The sequence below is a fragment of the Artemia sp. Qi Xiang Cuo genome, chromosome 12 (assembly GCF_049724085.1).
Source record: "Artemia sp. Qi Xiang Cuo chromosome 12, ASM4972408v1, whole genome shotgun sequence".
Taxonomy (NCBI): Eukaryota; Metazoa; Arthropoda; class Branchiopoda; order Anostraca; family Artemiidae; genus Artemia; species Artemia sp. Qi Xiang Cuo.
This window is the reverse complement of record NC_142805.1, coordinates 33,398,891-33,426,044: the sequence shown is the minus strand read 5'-3', so window position 1 is coordinate 33,426,044 and position 27,154 is coordinate 33,398,891. Positions and strand designations below refer to the sequence as shown.

The window sequence follows — 27,154 nt, the reverse complement described above, 5'->3', positions numbered from 1 at the left end:
CCATCTTTAACGAGGCCTTTAAGGATGACAACCCCTTCCCCCACAGTCCTCACGGCAAGGGTTGTAAGTTATGCCCTGGGGGCATATAAAGTTTTTATTGAAAGCGTTGTCGCAGAAATTTCAAAAGGGCTCATTCAATTGGAAATTGAAAGGCCAAGTGCCTTTTTTAATAGTTGAAAGTGATTGGATAGGGACTAACGCCCCTCTCACGCCCACCTTTTTCCCAAACACATCCAATAAAAATTTTGAGATTCATTTTATTCAACGTAGTTCAAAGTTCTGGAAATTAGGTCTTTTAGGATCATAACCCCCCAGAGCCCTCAGTGCATGGGTTGTCAGTTATGCCCTGGGGGCATATAAAGTTTTTATTGAACGCGTTGTTGTAGAAACTTGTATTTTTTAGAAACTTATATTTTTTCAGTAAAGTGCAAATTTTGTTCTGGCCTTGGGAAGGCATAGAGGTTTTGCGCCCAACTTATGTTAATTTCGGCTCGTTTTTAGTTTGACTCGGTTATTTATTGTAATTTCTGTTCGTTTTGGGTTTCATTTATTTATCGATGCTGATTTGTGGTAGTATCACGCTTGGTAGATTATTTGATTTTGTTTTGCTCATTTTTTGTTTAATGGAGTTCTTTACTTCTCTTTGAAAAACTCATTTTGTGGAATTTTTTTTTTAATTAATTTTGAATCAGAGGCCTGTCTCAAAATATCCATTGGATGCATCTCGGGAAAACACGACGTATTTGTTTGTGTGTGTGGGGGGGGGGGGGGTAGCCGTCCTCCGATCACTTTGGCTCTTAAAAAGGGCACTATAAATGCTGATTACCTATCCAATGAGTCCCCTTCAGAGTATATAGGACCACCATTTCTATAAGAACCTTTTATGCCCCCATGGTATAACTTACAACCCTGAGAACTGTAGGGGGGTGGGGGTGGGTGGTCTTCCTTACAGACATAATTTCCGGAACCTTTAACTACGAAGAACAAGAATAAGGGAAATGATGAGCGTGGAGGTGAGCGGGGCTGGTTGCTCTGAAAGCTCTTTGACTCTTAAAAAGGTCATTATAACTTCCAATTTCAAACCAAATGAGCCCCATCTGAAGTTCGTACGACCGCCTATTCTATAAAAGCCTTATAGGAACCCTATCCCTAGTGCGCTGGGGGGTTGTGTCAATTCTAGAAGCATTATTATATGTTCTATGGACTATTTTGAGTAAAATCGCTATCTTATAATTTCAATCAGATGCGTTTGGTGAAAAAAGGCGTTGTCGGGGGGGGGCTAAATGTCCTCCATCACCTTTGACGCTTGAAAAGGAACTAAAACTTCCAATTTCTCAACCAAATGAGCCTCTTCTAAAGTCAAACAACTACCCCTTCCATAAAAACCTTAAATGCCCCACGGCATAATTTATAACCCTCGCCCCAGGCTCTGGTGGTTTGTATCAACCCAAAAAGCCTTGTTATATGCTCTTTGGACTATTTTGAATAAAATGACTATCTCAAAAATTTCTATTCGATGTATTTTGGCAAAGCAGGACGTGTTGGAGTCCCCTCCGAAGTATATACGACCCCCCTTTCTATAAGAATATTATATGCCCCCGGGGCATAACTTATAGCCCTTGCCCTGAGAGCTGTGGGAATGGGTGTGTCTTCCTCAAAGACATGATTTTCAGACCCTTCGACTACCTTGGAACAAATTTGCTATCTCCAAATTTTGATTGGACGTCTTTGGGGAAATGATGAGCGGGGGGGACTGGTTGCTCTCAAATCACTTTTGACTCTTAAAAAGGGCACTACAACTTCCCTTTTCAAATCAAATGAGCCCAATCTGCAGTTTATACCACCACCCATTCCATAAAACCTTTTATGCCACCAGGGCTTGACTTACAGCCTTATTCCCAGGGCACTAGGGGGTTATATCAACCCTAGAGGCATTACTATATGTATGTTCGACTATTTTGAGCAAAATCGCTATCTCCAAATTTTAATCAGATTCGCTTGGTGGAGAGGGTTAGTTGGGGGGGGGCTTGCTGCCCTCCATCACTTTTGGCTGTTTAAAGGGAAGTAGAACTTCCCATTTTCAACCAAGTGAGCCTCTAAAGTTTTTGCAACCATCTTCTATAAAAAACCTTAAATGCCCCGGTGCTTAAGTTACAACCCTTGCCCTCAGGGTCTGGGAATTTTTTCAACCCCAAAAGTCTTGTTATATGATTTTTATACTATTTTGGATAAAATGGCTATCTAAAAATTTCTATTAGATGCATTTTGGGACTATACGACGTGTCTGTGTGTGTGTGTGGGGGGGGGGGTAGCTGCCGTCCGATCGCTTTGACTCTTGAAAAGGGCACTAGAGCTTCTGATTACCAATCCAATGAGCCCCCTCCGAAGTTTATGTGTCCACCCTTCCTATAAAACAACCTTAGGCTATATACCTCCTGGGCATAACTTACAACCCTTGCCCTGAGGGCTGGGGGGATTTGTCATCCTCAAAGGCATAATTTTCGAACCTTTCAACTACGTTGAACAAAATGGTTATATCAAAGTTTCGATTGGGTGTTTTAGGAAATGATGGGCGGGGGGGGGGCATTTTCCCTCTGATCACTTTCGACTAATAAAAAGGCACTAGTCCTCTCAATTTCCCTTTCGAATGAGCCCTTTTTGAAGTTTTTACGACAGCGTTTTCTATAAAAACCTTTTATGTACCCAGGTCATAACTTACAACCATCGCCTTTAGGGGTGTTGGGGGGGGGGGGGGGTTGTCATCCTCAAAGACATAATTTCCGAGCCTTTCAACTACGACTAACAAAATGGCCATATCAAAATTTTGATTGGATGTGTTTGGGGAAAAGGTGGGCGTGGGAGGGGGGTTAGTTGCCCTCCAATCACTTTCAATTATTAAAAAGGGCACTAGCCGTTTCAATTTTCAATCGAATGAGCCCTTTTTAAAGTTTTATGACAACTACTTCGATACGAAGTGCTCTGGTCTAAGACCAAATAAAAGTAAAAAAAAAATAATACATTGGGCCAACATCGTTCTGTACCTAGGCAAGCGCTATTGCGCTGCCTATGATCAAGAGATCTGTTTCTACTTCCATTAGCTACAATAGCATGTCTTTTTTCTAAACTGCCTTACTTTTTATCATAATTTTTTCTATCCCTAAATTTTTCAAAGAGATTTATAAATTTTAAATTGTACAGTGGATGGTTCTAATGGAAACATTTTTTACTGGAAATAGACTAAACAAAAATTGGTATAGAATGTTCAACTTGATACCCCTGCAGCAGCAATGCTGTTGGCTTCTTACTCTTGAGAAATCTCATGTTTGATTAGTTGAGATAAGAACTGATCTTATCTCAGTTTACAAAAAAAAATTTTGGTGCTTTCACAAAAAAAAAAAAAAAAAAAAAATGGAGTGCAAACTTGTTAAAAAACTCATGCAAGCAAAATGTGACTGGCCATGGTAAATAGCAGGCTATGTATACAGTTCAAATTTTGTAGCTATTTTCTATAATTATTCCTAGTCCATACATCATTAGTTAATACATCAAGTTGTAAAAACCCAAACTGCTTGTCTGGAGAGTGATCCAGTGGTTTTTACTACTTATGAACTTTTACTAATTTCACTCTTTTTCAGGCAGAAAACTTGGCCATTTCGTGAAAAATTAAAGTTTTAATTAGTGGTAATCTATTTCTGTTTAAGATAGCTGTAAAGTGAATAAAAAACCTTGCAGATGTCAATTAAAAGTCCAAGATTGTGAATAATGGTCCTTAAAGTGTTGTATCCGCTTTTTAAATAAGTGCTTTCAAGTGGATAAAAATGGAAGGAGATATCAATATACTGGGAGGACTGTTCCAGCAAATTGTTTCTGATTTAAAAGTAAGTCATTGCTCTTTTTATCAGTACTATCCCTGTTTTTCATTGCTGTTAACCATTAAATGATTGCGACAGTGAGATATTACCTTTGTTAAGAATCCATCTATGTCTTAGCGTCATAAAATTACTAAAACTGTAATTCTGTAGTAGAATACTACACTTTTGATTCTTAGATTTTTGCACCCAGTCCTTAGTTCTTTGGCAGAAATGTGAAATTTGCTTTAGTATTCTTGTCAATTGCAAAAAAGAAACTAGACCTTCTGTGCCAAAAGCTGGTGCAAATATCTTTTGCTATATATCCTGATGACAAGACTATAGATAAAGTGTCAATAAAGTCAGATAAAGTGTCAATTCCTGAAAAATATTGATAGGACCCTAATTCTTGCTTACGTTTCTCAAAGTGTCTTTGAGATCTGACAACCCTTTATAGTAAAAGTCTTGAAGGTAAAGTTTTAGGGGCCCACTTCCTTCACTTTGGTTGTACCAGGTGTAAAATCCGAGTAGGCGCAACAAGTACACTTACTCTTACTTCTAATCAAGTTTGATAAAGATGTGATAACCCCTCCTGCTAGATCTCCAGATGAAAAGAATTTAAATACCTCCCCTGGTAATCATATATATGTTTTATATATTGGTGCTGCTTCCAACATGGCTATATTGGAAGCAGTGACCATGTCATCGTGTCCAATTCAAACTTGCTTACAACCAGCTTAACCAAATACGAGCTATGTATGTGAATTCCGTTATTAACGAATTCCGGTCTTTTGCCACTTCGAGGGCCTATTCAGACACGCCAAAAATGCAGTTTTTGTTAAAGATTGTATTTTATTTCGACTCCCATATAACTCAACCACCCTCAAGTCAACTACCTTAAATTCAACCACCAAACAACTCAACTACCATACATTCAAAAACCAAACAACTCAAACACCATCAACTCAACCACTGCATAGTTCAACCACCACATAACTTAACCACCATCAACTCAATCACCAAACAACTCAACTACCTTACATTCAACCACCAAACAACTCAATCACTGATTAGTTCAACCACACCATAACTTAACAACCCGCAACTCAACCACCGCATAGATCAGATCTGTTTAAATTTTTTGTCTTTTGAGGATTTTTAAATATGTTTTAAAGAAGGAGCAAAAAACTAAATATTGGAATTGGTGCCATTCTTCTGAAGACAAAACACTACTCAAAGAGAGAAAAACTCGACTCCAGAGAGTAAAATGTGTGGACAATTCGTATTTGTTTTTCTGTTATTTTTTCATAAAATCCTTAACAACTGTAAAGGTTTTTATCTTATATGTTTACTTTAGCTTTGATCTGACCACAATCACTGGGGGACACACACACACTGGAAGAAAAGGTTGATATATTCCTAAAGTCAACAATGTTCATCTTGGGGGGAATCTGGAAAAAGGTAATGGAAAAATATGTCTTGTGGGTACTTTTACATTCAAAACATCTTTTTAACCATTGCATATGAGCAATTGCTTTCAGGTATCTCATTTTGTTTTGTTCCTGAGGGTATGTTTGAACATATATTGGAAGTCGTTGAGCAAGTATTTTGCATTTTGAAATTTTCTAACCCTGCTGTTGAGCAGCCTATGATGCCACCAGACGTTGAACTGTAATGCCACACTTTAAGTCCATCAAAGAGCTCCCAAAGACCTGGATGAGCGCAGATGAACTTACCATTAAGCACATTGTGGAAACCCTCCGTGTTCACAGTTTTCGCCGCATAATTCAATGTACTTTCAGTGTGATTCTAGAAGACTGATAAAAATCTTTGCAATGCAACCCCTTTGTTTGGTAATTGAATGCCACATACGAAGGTATCAATAAAGTAACTCAAGAGAGATTCTTAATTATCACCTTGTGGGAAATGGCCACTGAGTTCATCAAACACTCTTGCAGTATCCTGTAATGGAACAAAAGCTAAGGCTGCATTACTTTTGGCAAGGATATTGAAATTGGGGTCATTTTTGAACTCTTGCTGGAGGCCCTGCGATTGACCTTTTCTTTTGATAGACTGTGAAAAGTGAAAGAAACATCCTGATAGTATAGAATTTGGAAACTCAACTCAAAAAAGTATTTATAGCAGTTTTTTGTCAGAATTCTAGTGGAATTGGCTCTTGGCACCAAGTCTTAAGTGCTTGTGTGCATGCCTTGATATGTGCTTTCTGCCTTATCAGGCAAGAGAAAATAAATGCATGGGGGATATGAAACACAAGCCTTTGCATGTATTGTATATAGCTGGAAAAAAGCCAGGGCACAACCTTGAATGTTTCATCATCTAAAAATAGCTCTGATCTCTCAAGGCACTACAACATATCTCTATGGTCCAAAGCCAATATTCTTTTAGGAATCGTAAAGGACAAGAGCTTGATACAAATCTGGGGCTGTCAAAGGCCATTGACTGGGGTTCTCGACTATTATAATTGTTTTTTCGTCTTTGTTGACGAATGAACTCTTCTAAGGCACACTTTGCAGTTATTTTAACAAGTAATGTCCTCATTTTCAATTTTAAGCTGTTCCCCTAAAATATTTCTAGTTGATACAGAGGGAGTGGTTGTTGCTTTTTTAATGTTGAACTTTCTTTAAGAAGTCCTCACACTGATCGGATCACCTGGATGTGAATGCTTATCAGGCTTTGGTGATTGATCAACAGATATGAGTTATGTGGTGGTTGAGTTGATGGTGGTTGACCTATGCAGTGGTTGAGTTGATGGTGATTTAGTTGTTTGGTAGTTGAATTTAGGGAAGTCGCGTTCATGGTGGTTGAATTCAAGGTAGTGGAGTAATATGGTAGTTGAACTGAGGATGGTTGAGTTGTTTGGTGGTCGAGTTATAGTGCCTATGGTGGTTGAATTGATAGCCGTTGATTTGTGTGTTGTCCTTTTATTTCAATGCCATTGGGGCAGATTTATGTAAGTATGATGCTTTCCAGCGTCTTGTGAATTTGGCTTCTTCTGAGTTTATTTTCAAGTGACATATGACTTTTCAATGTAAGGTATTTTGCTCCCCACACCCCCTGAAAATATCTGCAAATGTGGAAGGTTTAGACACAATATGGACCTACCTATTGTACCAATTTATTCATTTAAGTTATATACAAGGCCGTATCCAGGATTTTTTTTTCGGGGGGGGGGGGATTAGATAAGGTTTTTGTTTCGAAAAGACTTTAAAAACGCATCAAAAAAGTGTTTATATTAATTTTTGTTATGTTTTTTCGAGTCGAACAAACATTTCGGCAGGTTCAAACCCCTTAAACTCCCCCCCCCCTGGACACAGCCTTGGCTGTATAATATTTTATTCACTTTTTTCCACTCTAAGCGCTCAAATACTTCTTACCGTACCAAGGGACAAAAAAAATAAATAAAATCAACCTACTGAAATTTCAATGCGCTAACATATATTCTAGTCTAAAATTAAAGTCAGGTAAAAAAAAAGTATGGCTAAATGACATAGTTTTCCTTAAATTCGAGAAACAGCAAAAATCGGACTACAGATATCATACATGGCAAAGCGAATCCTCGCTGATCGACGTTTTGCGCTTTTACTTTTAGTTTGATCCCTTGATTTTCAATGGAGTTCTGCCTAATTCAAGCTCTTTGGTTCTGACTAGGCTATTATGTCTATATGCCACGCAGGCATTCCCACTTGAAATGTTATCAGATAATCTGTTTGTTTTGGGCACCCAAGTAAAGGGATAACCCTCATCCTGTGTTTAGGATTAATTTTTGCCTGAATTTATTCCAATCTGTCGACTGCCCTAAAAGTACCCTTCCCCCCCCTCTATCTCGGATTGGATGCAGTTTTGAATCACTTTTATGGGAATTTGTCGAGAAAAAACAAAACAAAAGCCATTATATATAGCGATCAATATTCTAACCCCCTTTCCCTTTGTTCCCCTCAAAATCTTTGATATTGTAGTGGTACAATGGAAAACAATATTCAACATTAGGGATATAAAATAAATTACGATGGTGCTACACCTAGGACACCATGTAAATTTAGCATATTTTTCACTAATTTGTAATTTTCTTTTTAGAATAACACACCAATCTGGGAGGATTTTTTGGCAAAAACTTCAAAATTGCATACAAGTTTAAGGTCAACTCTTGCAGCTATTGCTGTATTTCTGGATGCTTTTCAGAAGATAGCTGATGCGGCCACTAATTCCCGAGGTAATTTAATTTCAAAATCTTTGCATGGTATATTGTTAAATCTTATATTAATGCAGGCCTATGTTTTTTTCTGTAATACGACTTGCTTTTTCTTCTTCTTCTGTTTTTTTCTTATTGCGACTATGGCTAAGCTCTAGAACCGTGATTTCCAACATGGGGCGCATGCACCATTGATGGGGCGTGGCAATATTCTGGGGAATCATGGGCAGGACGTGCACCCTGCAGCTGACTCAACTTTAGAGCTTTAATTGTGAAAAAAACATTTTTCGTGTGAACGACATCACATTCTTATGCAATTAAAGAGCAAAAAAGATGTACAATAATATTGCAATGATTTCGTACATTGTGTTAAACGTGTTGTATTCAGACAGTATTTTTCATTAGTATGCCTAGAGGAAGACCCCAAAAATATACAAAGTTGATGGCCTTTTAAGCTTCCTTCTGGTGAACACCCATAAAATTTTGAATAACAAAATTTGACTATTACGGAGGGGCATCGGGATTTTAGAAATGCCTAGGTGAGACATGGCCCAAAATCGGTAATGAACCACTGCTCTAAAAGATTGGATGTAACCCCTACCCTTCGTAATCGTCGCTGGTCACTAGTGTTTACATCCTTTTTCTTTCATGTATGCTCAGGTCAACCTAATCCAGCCTCCCCCTTTCGTTACTTTAATACGACAAGACAGAAAGATTGCCATGCCTTGCATGGAACGAAGATGTGCAGTGTGATGGAACTCTGCAACATATGGTGGGACAACTTGTGCTGTCGGTATGCACAAGAGAAAGTGGAAAGGGAGCAACGCCTACTACAAGGCACACGATTTATATTCCATCCCTAAAAAGCTACAGATTTAATTTGAATCTTAATGTAACTCGTTAAAAAAAACCTTGTTTTAGGGTACCTTACACAACAAATTAATAATCAAATTGTCCTTAAGAAACTATTATAGTTATGCTTCTTCTAATAGTTTCTTTTACCATCAAACTATTGCTTTTGGTAGCTCTGATTGTCTTACGCTTTTCCAATAGGTTGTTGTTTTGGTCACATTAAGACGCCATCTTGCAGCTGTAGGGTGGATCTATGGTGGTTAGTCGCATTTGCTCTATCTAGCCGAAATGAGGGTATTTTTTGTCTAATTTGTGCAGTTAAGCAAAGTATTGATTTTCAGAACTTGTTGGTTCCCATGCCTGACTCTGTCATTGACCAGACTTTGTTAGTTACCCTTGGACAGATTGATGCATTTACTTAAGTAACAACTCCAATTTTTGCAGTAGATGAAAACAAAGATAAATAAAGGTGTTATCAAACAGTTCGTGGTAACCACAGTTTATATAATTATCCAGCATGATCTTTCCCTATCTCACCCATTATAAAAACCCGGACCGAGGTGCGAGTGCTCCAGAGAACGTTTTTGCAGATATAAACATAAGCGGCATTAGATCTTTTCACGGGTAGACAAAGAATAATCACCTACGGAACAAGTACTGACAAAACCACTTGGCCGGCTCACCAATAAGTGCAGAAGTGGGAGGAGCTTTTTGTTCGCACCGAGAATGAAGAGCCAGAAATCATCTGCGGTAAATTTACTGGATAACTATAAACTGTGGTGGTAACGAACTGTAAGTAAGGGGCGACCCGGCTCAATAGTAACCGAAACTCTAAAAAACGGAAGTTTGATACCAATAGATACATCAAAATAATTAGATTTTAATGCTGATTTCAAATATGTAAGTTTCATCAAGTTTAGTTCTACCCATCAAAAGTTACGCGCCTGAGAAAACGAGCCTCATTTTCGAAAAAAGAGACAAACACCCCCTAAAAGTTATAGAACCTTAATGAAAATCACACCATCAGATTCAGCGTATCAGAGAACACTGCCGTACAGATTTCAAGCTTCTATCCGCAAAAAAGTGGACCTATGTATTTTTTGTCAGAAGAAAGATCACAGATGTGTTTATTCCCCCGGGGGTGATCGTATCGACCCAGTGGTCCTACAATATCGTGGGAGGGCTCATTCGAGCGGAAATTAAAAGTTCTAGTGACGCTTTTAAGTGAACAAAAAATGGAGGCCCCCTCCCACGCTCATTGTTTCCCAAAGTTACCCGATCAAAATTTTGAGATAGCCATTTTGTTCAGCATGGTCAAAAATATAATAACTATGTCTTTTAGGATAACTTAGTTCCCCAGAGTCCCCGGGGAGAGGGCTAAAAGTTGTGAACTTTACCCAATGTTTGCATATAGTATTGGTTATTGGGAAGTATACAGACGTTTTCATGGGTGGTTTTTCCTGGTAGTGGGGGAGGGGGGCCGGGTTGGGGGTTATGAGGGAGGATCTTTTCATAGAGGAAGTATTCATGGGGGAAGGGACATTGATATGAAGGGGGCGCCGGATTTCCCAGCATTATTTCAAAAACGATTAGAAATAAAATAAAAAAAAGTTTTTCAACTGAAAGTAAGGAGCAACATCAAAACTTAAAACGAACAGAAATTATTACGTATATGATTGGGTTCGCCCCCTAGTCAATACCTCGCTCTTTAAGCCAAATATTTTTTAGTACTTTCATAAGAGCTATTTATTCTAATTAACGGCCTTTGTGATTAAGGGGTCATTTTTAAGTGACCCCTTAACCCAACAGGGACGCTGTTTCAACCTATCTCTATGATTGGGAGGGGGTGACAGCCACGTTTACCTAATTCTTATCCAACAGGGACGCTGTTTCAGCCTATCTCTATTATTGGGAGGGGGTGACAGCCACGTGTACCTAATTCTAAAATCAGAGGTGCGTTTTTTCTTTATTACCTCCTTTTCAAGGCATTCACTTACTAATTCGTCGGTCTGAAGAGATTACCCTTATCTCTTGATCTTGCCTATCTCAATATGATATTTGGTACAGGTGCATCATGTGGACACTTCTATATACTAACGAGAGACGAAACCCGCCAGACGAGTTATTTGCAAGAGACCGATATTGAGAAATGGAATGCAAAGCGTAGTTTTCATGGCGTTCACGATATTTAAACTGTTGTTTTTGGGGGTTTAGGGGGGGGGGGGAGGTATCTCGCTCTTTAAGTCAAAGATTTTTTAGTACTTTCATAAGAGCTATTTATTCTAATTAACGGCCTTTGTGATTAAGGGATCATTTTTAAGTGACCCCTTAACCCAACAGGGACGCTGTTTCAACCTATCTCTATGATTGGGAGGGGGTGACAGCCACGTGTACCTAATTCTAAAATCAGAGGTGCGTTTTTTCTTTATTACCTCCTTTTCAAGGCATTCACTTACTAATTCGTCGGTCTGAAGAGATTAGCCTTATCTCTTGATCTTGCCTATCTCAATATGATATTTGGTACAGGTGCATCATGTGGACACTTCTATATACTACCGAGAGACGAAACCCGCCAGGCGGGCTATTTTCAAGAGACAGCTATTGAGAAATGGAATCCAAAACGCAGTTTTCATTGCGTTTACGATATTTAAACTGTTGGTTTTGGGGGTTTCGGGGGGGGGGAGGTATCTCGCTCTTTAAGTCAAAGATTTCTTAGTACTTCCATAAGAGCTATTTATTCTAATTAACGGTCTATGTGATTAAGGGGTCATTTTTAAAGAATTGGAACAAAATTCGAACTTTAGCGTAAAGAGCGAGGTATTGACTAGGGGGCGAACTCTCTAATATACGTATTAAAAATATATGAATATAGAAGTTCGTTACGTATGTTAATTCGTAAGTTACGTATATTTATTACGTACGTATATTATAATAAAAACGTTCGTAAATAAAATTTAACAACTTTCAAGACAACCATTTAACCAAATAAAAGTAAATTTAATATGCAAATTTTGTTTTAATTATTCATGTACGATGAGCCAAAATCAAAACCTGTATTAATTCAAAAACGTTCAAAAATTAAATTAAAAAAAACAAGTTCCTTTAACTGAAAGTAAGGAGCGACATCTTAAAACGAGCAGAAATTATTCCGTATATGAAAGGGGCAGTCCCCTCCTCAACGTCTCGCTCTTTACGCGAAAGTTTGACTCTTTCTCACAACTCTATTTTTTTAAACAATAAAAAACTCGTTTTAAGTTTTAATGTCGCTCCTTACTTTCAGTTAAAAAAACTTCTTTTTTTAAAATCTAATTAATAACATGAAACTATACCTACTAGGCCTCGTGATGTGTTAAAGCAACCATGACCAGAGGATCATAAATGCAGAGAACACATACGACTATGTCAATTGGATTATACTTGAATTCCCCAATGTTGCAACTAAAACCCTAGCTATTAATCCGAGACGCAATAAGCTCATCTGATGGGTAGGGATAACAGGAATCTAGCTCGTCCCTAAAAGAGATTTGATTGACCCTGGAGACGCTAAACGATACCAACTTTTCTAATAATCAAGCCGATAAGAGATTTTGAAATCAGTATTTTGGACAGCTGTCCAGTAGGATTTAGTAGGTTTTGACACTCATCCTTCGGCCTCCTCGTACTGAAGTTGGATTCTGGTTGGACATCCTAAATACACAACTATGACGCTATTTATTTCTTCTCATTAAATATGGCTATGATCTGACATCCTCTTCTTGTAGATATGCTGACGACAAGGATTTGGGGGTTACACAATGGTGTACGTAGGATTTTCGCACGGGATCATAAATGCATTTATGGGGGGGAGAGCAAAACCTTAAAAAGCGCATCAAAAGTTTATATGCATTTTGTTACGTTTTTAAGTCGGACAAAAAATTCAGCGGAGGGGATACGGCCTTGGAGTCACCTTTTTCTGGTCCAGACGGAGGTTCGGTCGGATGAAGAATCCCAAAAATCCAAGGAAAGAGACCAAATCATGTTACCCACAAAGTTTGGTCGAAATATTCTGAAAGATGTATTGATAAAAAGAATTCAGGACCCCTTTCCTCCTTATCCCAGAGGTCATATTGGATATAGATCCTCTTGAGGCGCAACTACGAACTCCGCTCTAAATTCCTCAGTTTTGTCGAGATATGACAACCCCTTCTAGTATCTGATATAATGTTAAGAGTTTAGGACACTGCTCATCATGGCCATATCGGTCCATGATGCTAAAAAGTACAAAGGAAAAATTAACGCTGACCTTTCACCAATTGTTTTTGAAGTACCAAAATATGTACGGGTAGGTGTTTTAGACCGCAAATTTAGCCGCATCCTTTCCCCTGATCCCTGCAGAAGAAAGATCTGATGCGAATTTCGAAAAGGACACAAGCTCTTACTTTAAATAAAGATTGATTGAAGATTTGACTAACCTTTCTGGTAGATATTGTCGTGACAAGAATTAGAGACCGCTTCTCCTCACAGAGATGGGAGCGGGTGTGGTTCCTTAAAAAGGACAGCTAGGACACGTCCTCTTACTTTCTAACAAGTTTGGTTGACATCTGGCAAGTTTTATTTAAAGTCCTGACGAAAAGAAATTATGGCCCCCTCCTCCTTTCCCTCTTCCAAGAAGGTTGAATTGGGCGCCTTTTTCTAAAGGCATAAGAAACTAGACACTAACTCTTGCTTCACACCTAGTTTGAACGAAATCTGACAACTGTCTCCCGCAGTTGTTCGATGATAATACTCCCCCCCCCGCCCGCACACACATGTCCAATTGTGTCCAGACGCTCGAAATTTGCAAATTGGGAGTTGTTTTTATGTCTACTCAATTTGGCTGAAATCTGACCACCTCTTCTGATAGACGGACAAATGGCAAGGTTCCGGGAAACCCCTCTCCCTTTCAACACCTGTGAGTCCGATCACAGCTGGACTTGCTTCAGTCGTTTATCTTATTGGCCAGAGCTTTATATGGAGACAAGTTTTCAAAATAAAAAATTCGAATTGGAAAAATCAGAATTCAAAATTTTTAGGTTAACTATTCCAGAGTGACTTGCTAGAAATCTAGAAGAGATACATATTTCAGATACAAAATCTAGAAAAGACAATTCCATGTGAGTCTACATCATATGATCTCCAAGAACTTTCTTTTTGCTGACAGGGCAATTTTTTGTTTTGTGTATTGTCTAGTAGGCTAATAAGAAGATTCTTCTTTTATTACTTGAAAGTGGTTGGAAATTGATCAATTTCAGGGTAACTCTTCTTCCCTGTTTTACTATACCCCTATAAATTGTTTATCTCTTACCGTTTCTGACTACGGATTCTGGATTACGAGAGATAACAAAATCCAAAAGACACCTGCATTTCTCTGCCTGATAGGGCCGAAGGGGAGCTTCTACATGACATACCTTCCCATTTGATGGGGGGATTCTAAAGGTCGAGTAATGTTTTAGTTCGGTTGGAAAAAGTCTTAAATTTGCCTATTTCCCTCTTATAAATTCTGGTAAAATTTCAGACAAAAGGCTTTTTGCTATCGAGGACAATGAGGACATTGATTGGTTTATAGTTTCTATTTTAGTTTTTTTTTTTCCGAGAAGCTATCATAGTAGTGACTGAAAAGTACCCCAAAAATTGTGACGCACAGATGGTCCAGTCCTTTAGAAACCATTTCCTCAATTGAGTTAGGAGAATGAAACCTTCAGGAACGAATTCCAAGCCTAAATAATGTCCTCTAGGAAGGTGTTTTCAAGCTCCTATCTACTCATTTCCTGTCATTAAGGATTAGGAAATCGTATAGAAGAAGATCTTAACTTTGACCTATCTTAACTTGGGATAAAGCCTTGTTATCTCTAATCTTAGTTTAAATCTAGGTTTTGAAAATACAATTCGAATCATTTCAGCAGGATTTTAGAGCGCAATTAGGATTTTTTGAAAAATTATGAATCAGGTAATAGAAAAAACTACAAGCTTTGAAATAAATTCTTTGGGGCTCTGAATTTATTCATGGAAGATTCTTTCGCCTAGCAAAAGCACTTTTCAAGATAGTGAAAATCCTCTCATTTAGAACTACCAAGATTCTTTTTTCCAAAGCAAAGATTAAAAATAAGCAAAATAAGAAGATTTGTATTCTTTCTACGTACACACTACCAATGTTTGTTTAGGCCCGAGTAGCGTCCTCCTAGGAGGTGAGGAAGCTAATTTCGGGAATCTATAACCTTTAATCATCTCAAATAAAATATCGACTAAAGCAAATTTTCACACCGTAATTAATCGCGGGATAGAAGTCTGGCACCCCTTATTCCCAGTCAGCCTTTATTTGCTTTTAATACGTCATCAGCTTTATGTAAGTTGTTTGTTTTAAGGCGTTTCACACATCTAGTTCTGTTGAAAAAGTAGGTTGCTGAAATAACTTTCGGAGATAATTAGGTAAAGGAATAGAACATGACAAATAAACTGTTGTGTCGGTAACTATAAGTTCAAAGTTTTGAAGTCGTGATGATAACGGGACTCACTTTTTGGCCGATGTCATTTCTTAATGCTATTAAATAAAAAAACAAGTTTTTTTTAACCGAAAGTAAGGAACGACGTTAAAACTTAAAACGAACAGAAATTATTCCGTATATGAAAGGGGCTGTCCCCTCCTCAACGCCTCGCTCTTTACGCTAATTTTTTTTAGTGTTTAAAAAATTAAGAGTTGTGAGAAAGTCAAACTTTAGCGTAAAGAGCGAGGCGTTGAGGAGGGGACAGCCCCTTTCATATGTGGAATAACTTCTGTTCCTTTCGTTCAGTTTTAACGTCGTTACTTTCTTTCAGTTAAAAAACCTTTTTTTTTTTTAATTTTTGAACGTTTTTGAATTAATACAGGTTTTGATTTTGGCTCACCGTACATGAATAATTAAAACAAAATATGCATATTAATTTTACTTTTATTTGGTTAAATGGCTTTCTCGAAACTTGTTTAATTTTATTTACGAACGTTTTTATTACTAATAAATACACGTAACTTACGAATTAACTTACGTAACGAACTTTTATATTCATAGTTTTTAAATACGCATATTAGGGGGCTCACCCCCTAGTCAATACCTCGCTCTTTAAGCTAAAGTTCGAATTTTGCTGCAATTCTTTAAAAATGACCCCTTAATCACAAAGGCTGTTATATAGAATAAATAGCTCTTATGAAAGTACTAAAAAATCTTTGGCTTAAAGAGCGAGGTATTGACTAGGGGGTGAACCCAATCATACACGTAATATTTTCTGTTCGTTTTAAGTTTCGATGTTACTCCTTATTTTCAGTTATAAAACTTTTTTATATTTAATTTCTAATCTTTTTTTAAATAATTCTGGGAAATCCGGCGCCCCCTTCATAGCAATGTCCCTTCCCCCATAAAAACTTCCTTCATGGAAAGATTTTCCCACATAACCCCCGACCCCTCCCCCACTACCAGAAACAATCCCCCCTGAAAACGTCTGTATTCTTCCAGAAAACCAATACTATGTGATAACAGTGGGTGAACTTCAAAACTTTCAGCTCTCCTTCCAAGGATTTTGGGGGATTAAGTCATCCTAAAGGACATAATTATCATATTTTCAACCATGCTGAACAAAATGGCTATCATAATTTTGATCAGGTGACTTTAGGAAAAAAATAAGCGTGGGAGGGGGCCTAGTTGCCCTTCATATTTTTGATCACATAAAAAGGGCACTAGAACTTTTAATTTCTGTTCCAATGAGTCCTCCCACGATATTCTAGGACCACTGGGTCGATACGATCACCCCTGGGAAAAAAACAACAAAAAAACAAATTAACACGCATCCGTGGTCTTTCTTCTGGCAAAAAATCCACTTTTTTGTAGATGGGAGCTTGAAACCTCTACAGTAGGGTTCTCTGATACGCTGAATATGATGGTGTGATTTTCATTAAGGTTCTATAACTTTTAGGGGGTCTTTTCCCCTTTTTTCAAAAATCAGCCAAATTTTCTCAGGCGCGTAACTTTTGATGGGTAGGACTAAACTTGATGAAAGTTATATATTTTTTTTTCAGCATTGGAATCTGATTCTTTTGATGTGTCTATTGGTATCAAAAACCCGTTTTCTAGAGTTTCGGTTACCATTGAGCCGGGTCGCTCCTTACTTACAGTTTGTTACCACGAACTGTTTGATCGAGCAATTCTTTTTGCAGTAATTTCTTTTTTCTTTTATTATTTTAGTTGTTAGAATTTTAATTCTTCTTATGAATTACATTTTGGGTAACCAACAGGGACGCTGTTTCATCTTATCTCTATGATTGGGAGGGGGTGACAGCCATGTGTACCCAATTCTAAAATCAGAAATGCGTTTTTTTTTCTTTATTACCTCCTTTTCAAGGCATTCACTTACTAATTCGTCGGTCGTCGGCTGTGTTTGTGTCATCTCTGTGTGTGTGTCGTCTCTATGTGTGTGTCGTTTTTATGTGTGTGTAGTCTCTATGTGTGTGTCATCTCTGTGTGTTTGTCATCTCTGTGCTTGTGTCGTCTCTGTGTATTTGTCGTCTCTCTGTGTGTGTCGTCTCTATTTTTTCATCGTCTCTGTGTGTGTCTCGTCTCTGTATATGTGTCGTCTCTGTGTGTGTATCGTCTTTGTGTGTGTCGTCTCTGTGTGTGTGTCGTCTTTTTGTGTGGGTCGTGTCTGTGTGTGTATCGTCTCTGTGTGTTTGTCGTCTCTGTTTGTTTGTCGTCTCTGTGCGAGTGTCGTCTCTATGTGTATGTCGTCTCTGTGTTTGTGTCGTCTCTGTATGTGTATCGTCTCTGTGTGTGTTTCATCTCTGTGTGTGTTTCATCTCTGTGTGTGTGTGTCGTGTCTGTGTGTGTGTCGTCTCTGTGTATGTGTCGTCTCTTTGTGTCTGTCGTCTTTGTGTGTGTCGTCTCTGTGTCTGTGTCGTCTCTATTTGTGTGTCGTCTCTGTGTGTGTGTTGTCTCTGTGTGTGTGTGTCGTCTCTGTGCGTGTGACGTCTCTATGTGTGTGTCGTCTCTGTTTTTGTGTCGTGTTTGTGTGTGTGTCGTCTGTGTGTGTGTGTGTGTCGTCTCTGTGTGTGTGTCGTCTCTTTGTGTCTGTCTACTTTTTGTGTTTGTCATCTCTGTGCGTGAGTCGTCTCTATGTGTGTGTCGTCTCTGTATACAGACGTTTTCATGGGTGATTTTTCCTGGTAGTGGAGGGGGGAGGCGGCTTGGGGGTTATGTTGGAGGATCTTTTCATGGAGGAAGTTTTCATGAGGGAAGGGGCATTGCTATGAAGGGGGCGCCGGATTTCCCAGCATTATTTGAAAAACGACCAGAAATAAAATAAAAAAAAATTTCAACTGAAAGTAAGGAGCAACATCAAAACTTAAAACGAACAGAAATTATTCCGTATATGATTGGGTTCGCCCCCTCGTCAATACCTCGCTTTTTAAGCCAAAGATTTTTTTTAGTACTTTCGTAAGAGCTATTTTTATTCTAATTAACGGCCTTTGTGATTAAGGGGTCATTTTTAAATGACCCCTTAACCCAACAGGGACGCTGTTTCAACCCATCTCTATGATTGGGAGGGGTGACAGCCACGTTTACCTAATTCTTATCCAACAGGGACGCTGTTTCAACCTATCTCTATTATTGGGAGGGGGTGACAGCCACGTGTACCTAATTCTAAAATCAGAGGTGCGTATTTTCTTTATTACCTCCTTTTCAAGGCCTTCACTTACTAATTCGTCGGTCTGAAGAGATTACCCTTATCTCTTGATCTTGCCTATTTCAATATGATATTTGGTACAGGTGCATCATGTGGACACTGCTATATACTAACGAGAGACGAAACCCGCCAGACGGGTTATTTTCAAGAGACAGCTATTGAGAAATGGAATGCAAAGCGCAGTTTTCATGGCGTTTACGATATTTAAACTGTTTTTTTAGGGGGTTTAGGGGGGGAGTACCTAGGTTAGGTTACGTATTTAATATATGCTATGCTTTACCCCCCACCCCACCCCGCCCCCACACCCCCCTAATGTGGAAATATATGGTCCAAATTTGTTTATAAACTATTATATATTCATCCTATTTTATTTTATTTCATTAGCATTAACCAAACTGGACCTCTTTAGCAGTGTCCACATAATGCACCAGTACCTAATATTTTGGCAAATTGTCAATTTTTGACCTTTGACCTGTCGCTCTTATAAAGCTGTTTTACATATCTGCGTTGGTATAACATGATAGATTTGTCTGTTCTAAATTATCTTGGGTTTTAGGGTTAGATCAATTGATTTGATCTGGTCACATAAATCCAATTAAACTCCCTGACGGGTCAAATCTACTTGAAAAGTTGACGATGCTACTTCTAAAGGTTGGATTGTATGTATTGATTGGATTATTCAATGTAGGCCTATTTTAATGTTTTTATATTGATTTAGTGTTTGATTTAAACGGTATGTATTCCCCCTCTATTACAGGCCTAGGAGCCTTTGGGGGATTAGCACAATGTATTTTCTTGTATGATTAATTGATTATGAATAAATCTTATCTTAAACAAAAAATAAAAAAAAAAGCGAACATGAATGCAGCCAGAAAAAGGGTTTAGGAGGTTTGGACCCTCCCCCCTCTCCCTGAAATGTAAAAAATCTAACTATAGAGAGGACGGATTGCAGTTTATTGAGCTTTGAAGTACAGTCAGAAAATAATAATTGCAGTAGATTGAACGCCAAAAATTACGAAAATTCATGGAAATAAGCACTATTGAAGGCGGGGTTGGTCTTAGCGGATGCAAAAGTTTATGTTGTTTGCATCTTTAAACGCCGTTTCATGTAAATATATAAACGTATTTATATATGTTAATATAAATGTCATTATGCAACATAGTAATTTATAGTTGAATATAAATTAATTTACAAATTTAGAAATTAAATTACTTCTGATTTTAGCAATATATTGCGAAGCCAATCCTTTTAAATGTCAATCTGGAAATGTAAAAATTACTGGACATATATTCATGCTTGGGAATTTAGGTAGAATCCCTTTATATGGGCCTTTCTAAAAAGTCAAGTTTGGTTAATGATAATGAAATAAAATAATATAGGATGAACATATAATAGTTTATAAACGAATTTTGGCTATATATTTGCACATTAGGGGGGGGGGGGGGGAGGCAAAGCATAGCATATATGAAATACGTAACCTAACCTAGGTACCCTTTTCTCCCCCCATAACCCCAAAAAACAACACTTTAAATATCATATACGCAATTAAAACCACTCTATACATTGTAGTTCTCTACTTCGGTGCATTGAATCATCTCATAAAAACGGGTTTTTCAACACGTCTTCTTGACTGTAGCAATTGTAGCATCTCTTGTTAGACTTCTTTAGAGAGGCTTATCATATAAAGGAACTGTACCGGATATTATTCAGGGAAGGGGACAGATTCGTAAAAAAATAAAAATGACAGGTCTATTATAGAGAAAATTAAAAAAAAATCTCAAAAATTTCGGTACGGAAGGTATGTGGGTCTGAAGCCCCCTCCCAGTTTACTTGCCTGGTGGGCCAACTTATTGGGTATTTCATTTGGGAGTAACACGGTAAGTATAGATTAAGGGTTAAATACCTCTTAAGTGGCATTTAGTTTTATTTGATCTTGTCAGTTGTTTACTCTGCTTTTCACTTGTCTGTTGTTCTATTTGGCATCAATGTATTAACTAAAATTGTACATGGCACGGTAGTGATCAGTTTATTGAGCTGGTCGTGTCGTCTGTTTTGGGATAATTACTAGGTAAACACGCGGTGAAGATGGAGTGTGAACAAAAGATTGCAGTCTCGTGCTCACTTTGTCGAAAAATGCCGACTTTGTGTGAAAAAAACACTTTATTTTCAGCGCACTACTATTTGTGACTATGAACTGTTTACACCAGAAATCCTTTATTTTAAATGAGTACAAATAATTTAGTATTAAAGACAAGGCAATTCACACTCTTATATGACATTGACCCCAGACGTCTGAATATTTTTTGGTACTGTTGCACTAATTGTACACGGCGCTATAGACTGTCCAAGGAATGCAGTCAGGGAGACCCGTAAAGCGGGTAATTGCTATCTAAATTGATCGAATAGCGTGGTTTCTCATTAAATTTACAATGTTTAAACTGTTGTTTTTTGGGGTTTAGGGAGGGGGTACCTAGGTTAGGTTATTCCCCCCACCCCACCCCCTAAAGTGCAAATATATAGCTAAAAAAAATTTCTAAACTATTATATATTAATCCTATTTTTTTTAATTAGCATTAACCAAACTTGACTTCTTTCGTGTGTACCATTAAGTGCAACGTTACTTATTTTTCTGATGAAAAGCCTTTTAGAAAGAAAATTGAGCCTTTGTGTTTTTTTGTTGCGTCGTACCATCTGATACGACTGGGAGAAAATGCAGATGGATTCCTAAATTTTGTATAAATTCCATACAAGGGGTGAGTACTTTATAAGTCATGTTAGCAAGTTCGGAGGGATGCTTTATCATACTTTTGCACATGGGACACATGATGAATATCACAAGACTCACCCAAAGATCCCCTCCTATTGAACTAGAAAATTTCTGACATAAAGAAGTATTTTTTGGTGTATTTGACCCTCCCCGTTGAAAAAATCCCTAATCCCTGCTCAAGGATAAGGACTTGTGAACCTGCGAGCTCTAGTTTTCTATTAACTCATTGACTACGATTATTCTCTTCTTTATATTGTAAGCCTACATTTTTTTTATTTTTTTTTAGGAGCAACTAAAGACATCGGAACCGTCTTAACGAGGATTTGTCTACGTCAAAGAGCGGTCGAAACTCGGCTCAAAAATTTCACGAGGTAGAGATGATTTTAGACTATATATATATATATATATAAATATATAAATATATATATATATATATATATATATATATATATATATATATATATATATATATATATATATATATATATATATATATATATATATATATATATATATATATATATTGTTTTTTTTTACTTATGTATTTTAAAAGAAATACGTTTTATGTAACGCTTATTGTTCGATTTCCAAATTCTTGCTTTGCTTGTTTACTTTTATAACATTTTTGTGAAAAACAAATAATGGTTGAAAAGCTGGCTATTTGATGCCAACATGGTATATTTCCACTTTTTAAAACTCAGAAGTTGACAAATAAAGAGTTCCTGCAAAGTCAGATGACCACATAGTTACCTCAAGTCATTAAGTGTGTTCGAAAAACGAGGCTAGAGTAAGGTCGTTATATGCTATTTTACACGCTTAGATGCAAGGAAGTGGGGGGGGAGGGGGGAATGTATGTAGAACTACCTAAGTATATTATCAGATGATTTCCCTGGTTCATTCAGACATCTTGAGGGAGAAATCCCCAACGTGTGTTGATTTGATAAGGGGACTCCTGATAATGACTGTGTTAGGGTTTACCAGATAATTATTAACGAAAACGTATTGTCCTGAAAAATAAGGGGTACTCCTGCATTTTGCGGGCACTGCTATATATTGTACAAGGAAACCAGTCACGATAAGACCCGTCAAACAGGCTATTTCCAAGAGACCGCTAAACATAAATGACTGCAAAGCCGTGGTTTCTCAATGATTTACAATATTTAAACGAATGTTTTTGGGTTTTAAGGGGGAAAATGGTACCTAGGTTAGGTTACGTATTTAATATATGGTATGCTTTACAAAAAAAGCAAAGAGCGAACTTTGCTTTTCCATAAAAAGCAAAGAGGGAACTGCAAAAGAGCATGCATTAGCTTATATAAGATATGAAACAATTCATGGTAACAAACTGTAAGTAAATAGCAATACATGTCAGTAGTAAGCCAGAATCTAAAAAAAAGATGAGTTCAAATTATACTGTAGACATCAACCGAATCTCTCTTTGTGTTGATTGCATATATTCAAAATGAAGCAATTTTAGATTTAAGTATTAAAAATTATTAGAGTAACAAAATTTGCATAACCCCAGAAAGGGCTATGTAAATTTTTTGGTAATAACTTTCTTGGGATAAATTTAAAAGGACTCAAAAATGATTCAATAAGCCCAAAAATCAGGTGAAATTTTAATGAAAATTATACCGTGAAATGTGATGTATCTGAGAATCCTAAAACCAAAACGTTCGTCATAGATGCCCCCCCCCCCCTTATGGATGAATGTATCAAACCAGTGGTTGTAGATTATCTAGAATGGCTTATTCGGACAGAAATTTAAAGTTCTAGCGCCTGTTTGAGTGGTTTAAGAGATTTTGTTACAGACAGTACCGATTAAAGCTATTTTGTTCCGTTGAAAGCGAATAATGGCCCGAATAGGGCCAAAATGTTTTCAAGCAGAGTTTGGGACAGTCAGTCAGCTTTGAACAATTGAAAGACAATTCCATCGTATTTAGGATAACCCTGGGCATGATTTTAGAAAGAACAGAACTGAAATAAAAAATATATTTTATAAAATGGAGGTTAAAAAGTGACAAACTTCAGCTCTTTACGATATACTGGCTACATATTAAATTTTGTTTCCCACTGCTTCAAGAACGCTTTCTCTTTCACAAAAGCAACGGGACAAAAAGTTAAATTGGTTGTTTCACAATGTCCTGAGCATGGAAGTGCTTCTTTATTCGTATTCGACGAATGCGAATTCGATGGTTTACAGTAGCCAAAACCTAGTACTGACATTCTAGAAGGAAAAAGGTTTCGCATCTACGTGTGGTAGAAAATGGGTGGCAAAGACGGTAATAAAACAGATTATGTTTTCTTGGTATCTAAATCTATGTTTCCCATTCCAAAAAGGGGAAAAACCACTGATTTGAAAACTGGAAAAATGCTGATGCCGCGCAGGGCCATATCCAGTTTTTTTCGGGGGGGGGGGGGTTAAAAGGATTTTTTCTGAGGGGTTACAAAAAAGACTTCAAAAAACGCATCAAAAATTTGGTTATATACATTTTGTTACGTTTTTAAGAGCCGTACAAACATTCCGGGAGGGGGGCTCAAACCCCCTAACCCCCTGGATACGGTCTTGTGCCAGGTCCTAGCAGAGGGAAGCTGAAATGCTTTCAGTAAAGTAAAGTGCAATTTCAGTGTTAAAAGCGGGGAATTTAGGGGCGAGCATCCCCCTCATTATACATGATTATTTCTGTTGATCTTAATTTATATTTTATATTTTACCTTCATTTGAAAAAGACTATAAAAACAAGAGGGAGGGGGATGAAATGTCAGAGCCTCTTTGTGAAAAAATTTGAGAAAACTGGAAAATTCGGATATTTTGGCACAAATCATCTTTCGAAAATGTCGATTCCTTTTCAGAAAATTTTCCTTATCGCCTTGAAATTTTCATAGTTTACTTTGTTTCCCAAGACTTTTGTCTGGAAGGTTTGGGATATTTATTTAATTTGTTTTTAAAACAAAGATTGAAAAAAAAACGACATATGAAACATTCTCCCATCGTTAATGATGATAGATATTGTTTTTTTTTACGTTTTAGTTGGGAGCAATTGATGCTGAACATAAGAAGAGTGATGCTTCAACAATTGCTGACAAGTGGGCCTGACCTTTCAAATCTTCTCTCCTTGCTTCAACGGCATATCTGAGTTAGCTTAGGGGGTGGAGCATTCTAAAACCAATATTTTGTTCAGGGATTTTGGTTGCATATCTCACAGAGTAAAGGTGATACGGTATGAAAATCAAAATATTTGGGGGTAAATGCACATTATTAGAAAATGTCATCATTGTCTCAGAATATTCCTTGTCAACCTGAACTTTTTGCTGTTTATGTTTATGGGTTGGCTCTTTTTTTTATATCGCGTGCCATAATTTTCAACACTTAACATTAAACTGTATATCCCCAAATTTGGCTATACATAAGATGTAAACCGAATGCAGAACTAATACGCATGCTAGCGTAATATTTGTAAGGCTAAAGCTATTATCAAAGCACTTAAGAAGGTGACTATGAAAGTACTTATTAGCGACAATTAAGTAGGATTCGGAACGATTATCACTCAGAAAAATAACTGGAGCCTTGCGATCACCATTGATATATGTAGCCTATACCTTAGACGTGGATAGGTTTGGAACCATTGCGTATATACGCAATTTCAATGTACACAATGCACATTATGTACGCTGGTTCAGAAAAAGACGTCGTCTTGGAGGGAGCATCAAGTTGCATACGTATGTGGTGGATTGCTCATAACCCACTGGACCAATTCCAGTTAAGTTGACATAGATTGAAAATGGCCGCTTATTATTTACATTTTCTAACTTTAATAAATGACTTAAAGATTTATGCCGTCTTTAGCACAACATGATGTAAATATTAACAGATTAAGCGACTGTGAATCCCTTGTGCTAATTTTATGGGAATTTTGCACCTTGTATATTATTGTTTCTGAAATGACTCGCATTCCGATGAAGTTTGAATGACTGTTTGTTTTATAATTTAAATGGCTAATTTCGGTGTACTCATTTAGTAGTATCCGTCCTCCGCTGAAATCACACAGTGGGATTAAATATGAAGGGGTTTGGGGCTGCAGAGGGCGCTTCATGAAACCAAAAGGGCTCATTTTTTCACCTTTTGAGAATGGTTTTGGGAATAAGAAAGATGGATCCTCGGGTCATATTTGCTAATAAAGTGTCTCGTCTTCGCCAACTGGTGTACATCCTGGCTCACCACTTGTTTTGCCATGGGTGACACAATTTCCGCCATGCTTTTCCTCTTCGTGCCATACGTGATATATTTCGTGCCAGTCGTGGAGGACTCATCCTGGTGTGTCCAATTTTTGAATGTGGGCAACCTTTCGTTATTTGCCGAGGTGTTCCATGCTTTGCAGGAATACAGCTAGTATTGATCGGGACAAAATTCGCAGTACCTCTGTACCATAGTCATGTCAAATAACTGAGCTCCATGGTATTATTTTTGCATATTTTATCTTATTTTAAGTCTCAACTTCTTTCTTTAAGTCGTAAACTGAAGAACTTTGCAGTGAAAAGTTTAAAAGGAGTATTTCGCCTTATGAATTTCAACATTAGATATTTGTCATTTTTGCCTCTAAGGTTTTTGTATATTGGGGTTATTTGGAAATAATAAAAAAAAACATCGGAAGTCGTTTGTGGTTCTGATTCTGCATTTTTTCGGGTTTAATATAATAGTCTTCAAAATTAACGCACGGGTGAAAAAACTGGAAAATGATCGAGTATCTATTTCAGTTGTTTCCAGCTGTAATGGTATTTTGTACCGTTACCTATACGATAAAACAATAAGTTGAATCGTTCGTTCCACTGAAGAACTACTCATTGCTGGAATCATAGTTAGCTTTGTAGATTAAAGAAGAAGAAAAACCTGCAAAATCGTGGAGTATAGGTCAGTGCAAGGGGTATGGGTTTAGTCAGTCGTGCTGCCTGTAAAGTCATCATCTAGATCATGGGTTTTGCGATGCTCGTATTGCATTTTTAGCCTCATTGTTGTAATAAGTGACTTAAGAACCTGTAAATACCAAATTAAGGGGAGGTCAAATATTGGTTCTTATCATGTTTTCATTCCGGAACATTCCACGATATTAGCCTTGAAATTGAAAACCTGAGTAATTCTTGAATGGAAACTGGTAGAAGTTCGAAGCTTGTTGCCTTGTCAACAGCAAATTTGAAGTTTGAAGCAAATGCGAATTTATGTATGACTAGGAACTATAGAGTGTTGGAGTGGAGACTCGCGGACAAACGAATTGAGTGGAAATTGAAAAGGCCTGCGGTTCTTTGAAAAGTCAGTGCGACTTAAATGATCTTACCATTTTTATGAGAAGAGAAGGATTTATTGAAATAAAAACATCAACAAAACTTATTGTTACTTCCCTTAAAAAGCGAAGCTTGTCCGTGGGGGAAGTAGAGAAAACAAAATCCTTAAAACAAAAAGAACACTTGGCCACCGACACCACTAATACCACCACACTAAACAATAAATACAAAATAATATCATATATTGTACTTCCTCCGGGAACATCATATCAACAAAACATAGAACAAGTAAATCAATCAATCATTCAAAACTCATATTCAGCAAAATGCAGTTCCTTAATGGTTTTTCTAAATATATTTGGGTTTCCAGTAATTTTAATATCACTATTTAAACTATTCTATTTCCGCGTACCTCTATAAAATACAGAAAAACATGAACGGGAAGAAATACCTCTAGGTACATAGAAGTCCGCACT

General features: G+C 37.4%; 1 protein-coding gene across 1 annotated transcript in view; it reads left to right on the top strand.

Moving 5' to 3' along the window:
• Positions 1-27,154, top strand: part of LOC148946038 (uncharacterized) — a 158,787-nt gene that overhangs the window by 13,899 nt on the left and 117,734 nt on the right. The window contains exons 2-4 of the mRNA XM_089097987.1: positions 3,636-3,878; positions 7,944-8,079; positions 21,688-21,772. Of these exons, the coding sequence (XP_088954113.1) occupies positions 3,819-3,878; positions 7,944-8,079; positions 21,688-21,772 (281 nt within the window). The 5' untranslated portion in view covers positions 3,636-3,818. The remainder of the gene's footprint in view (positions 1-3,635; positions 3,879-7,943; positions 8,080-21,687; positions 21,773-27,154) is intronic.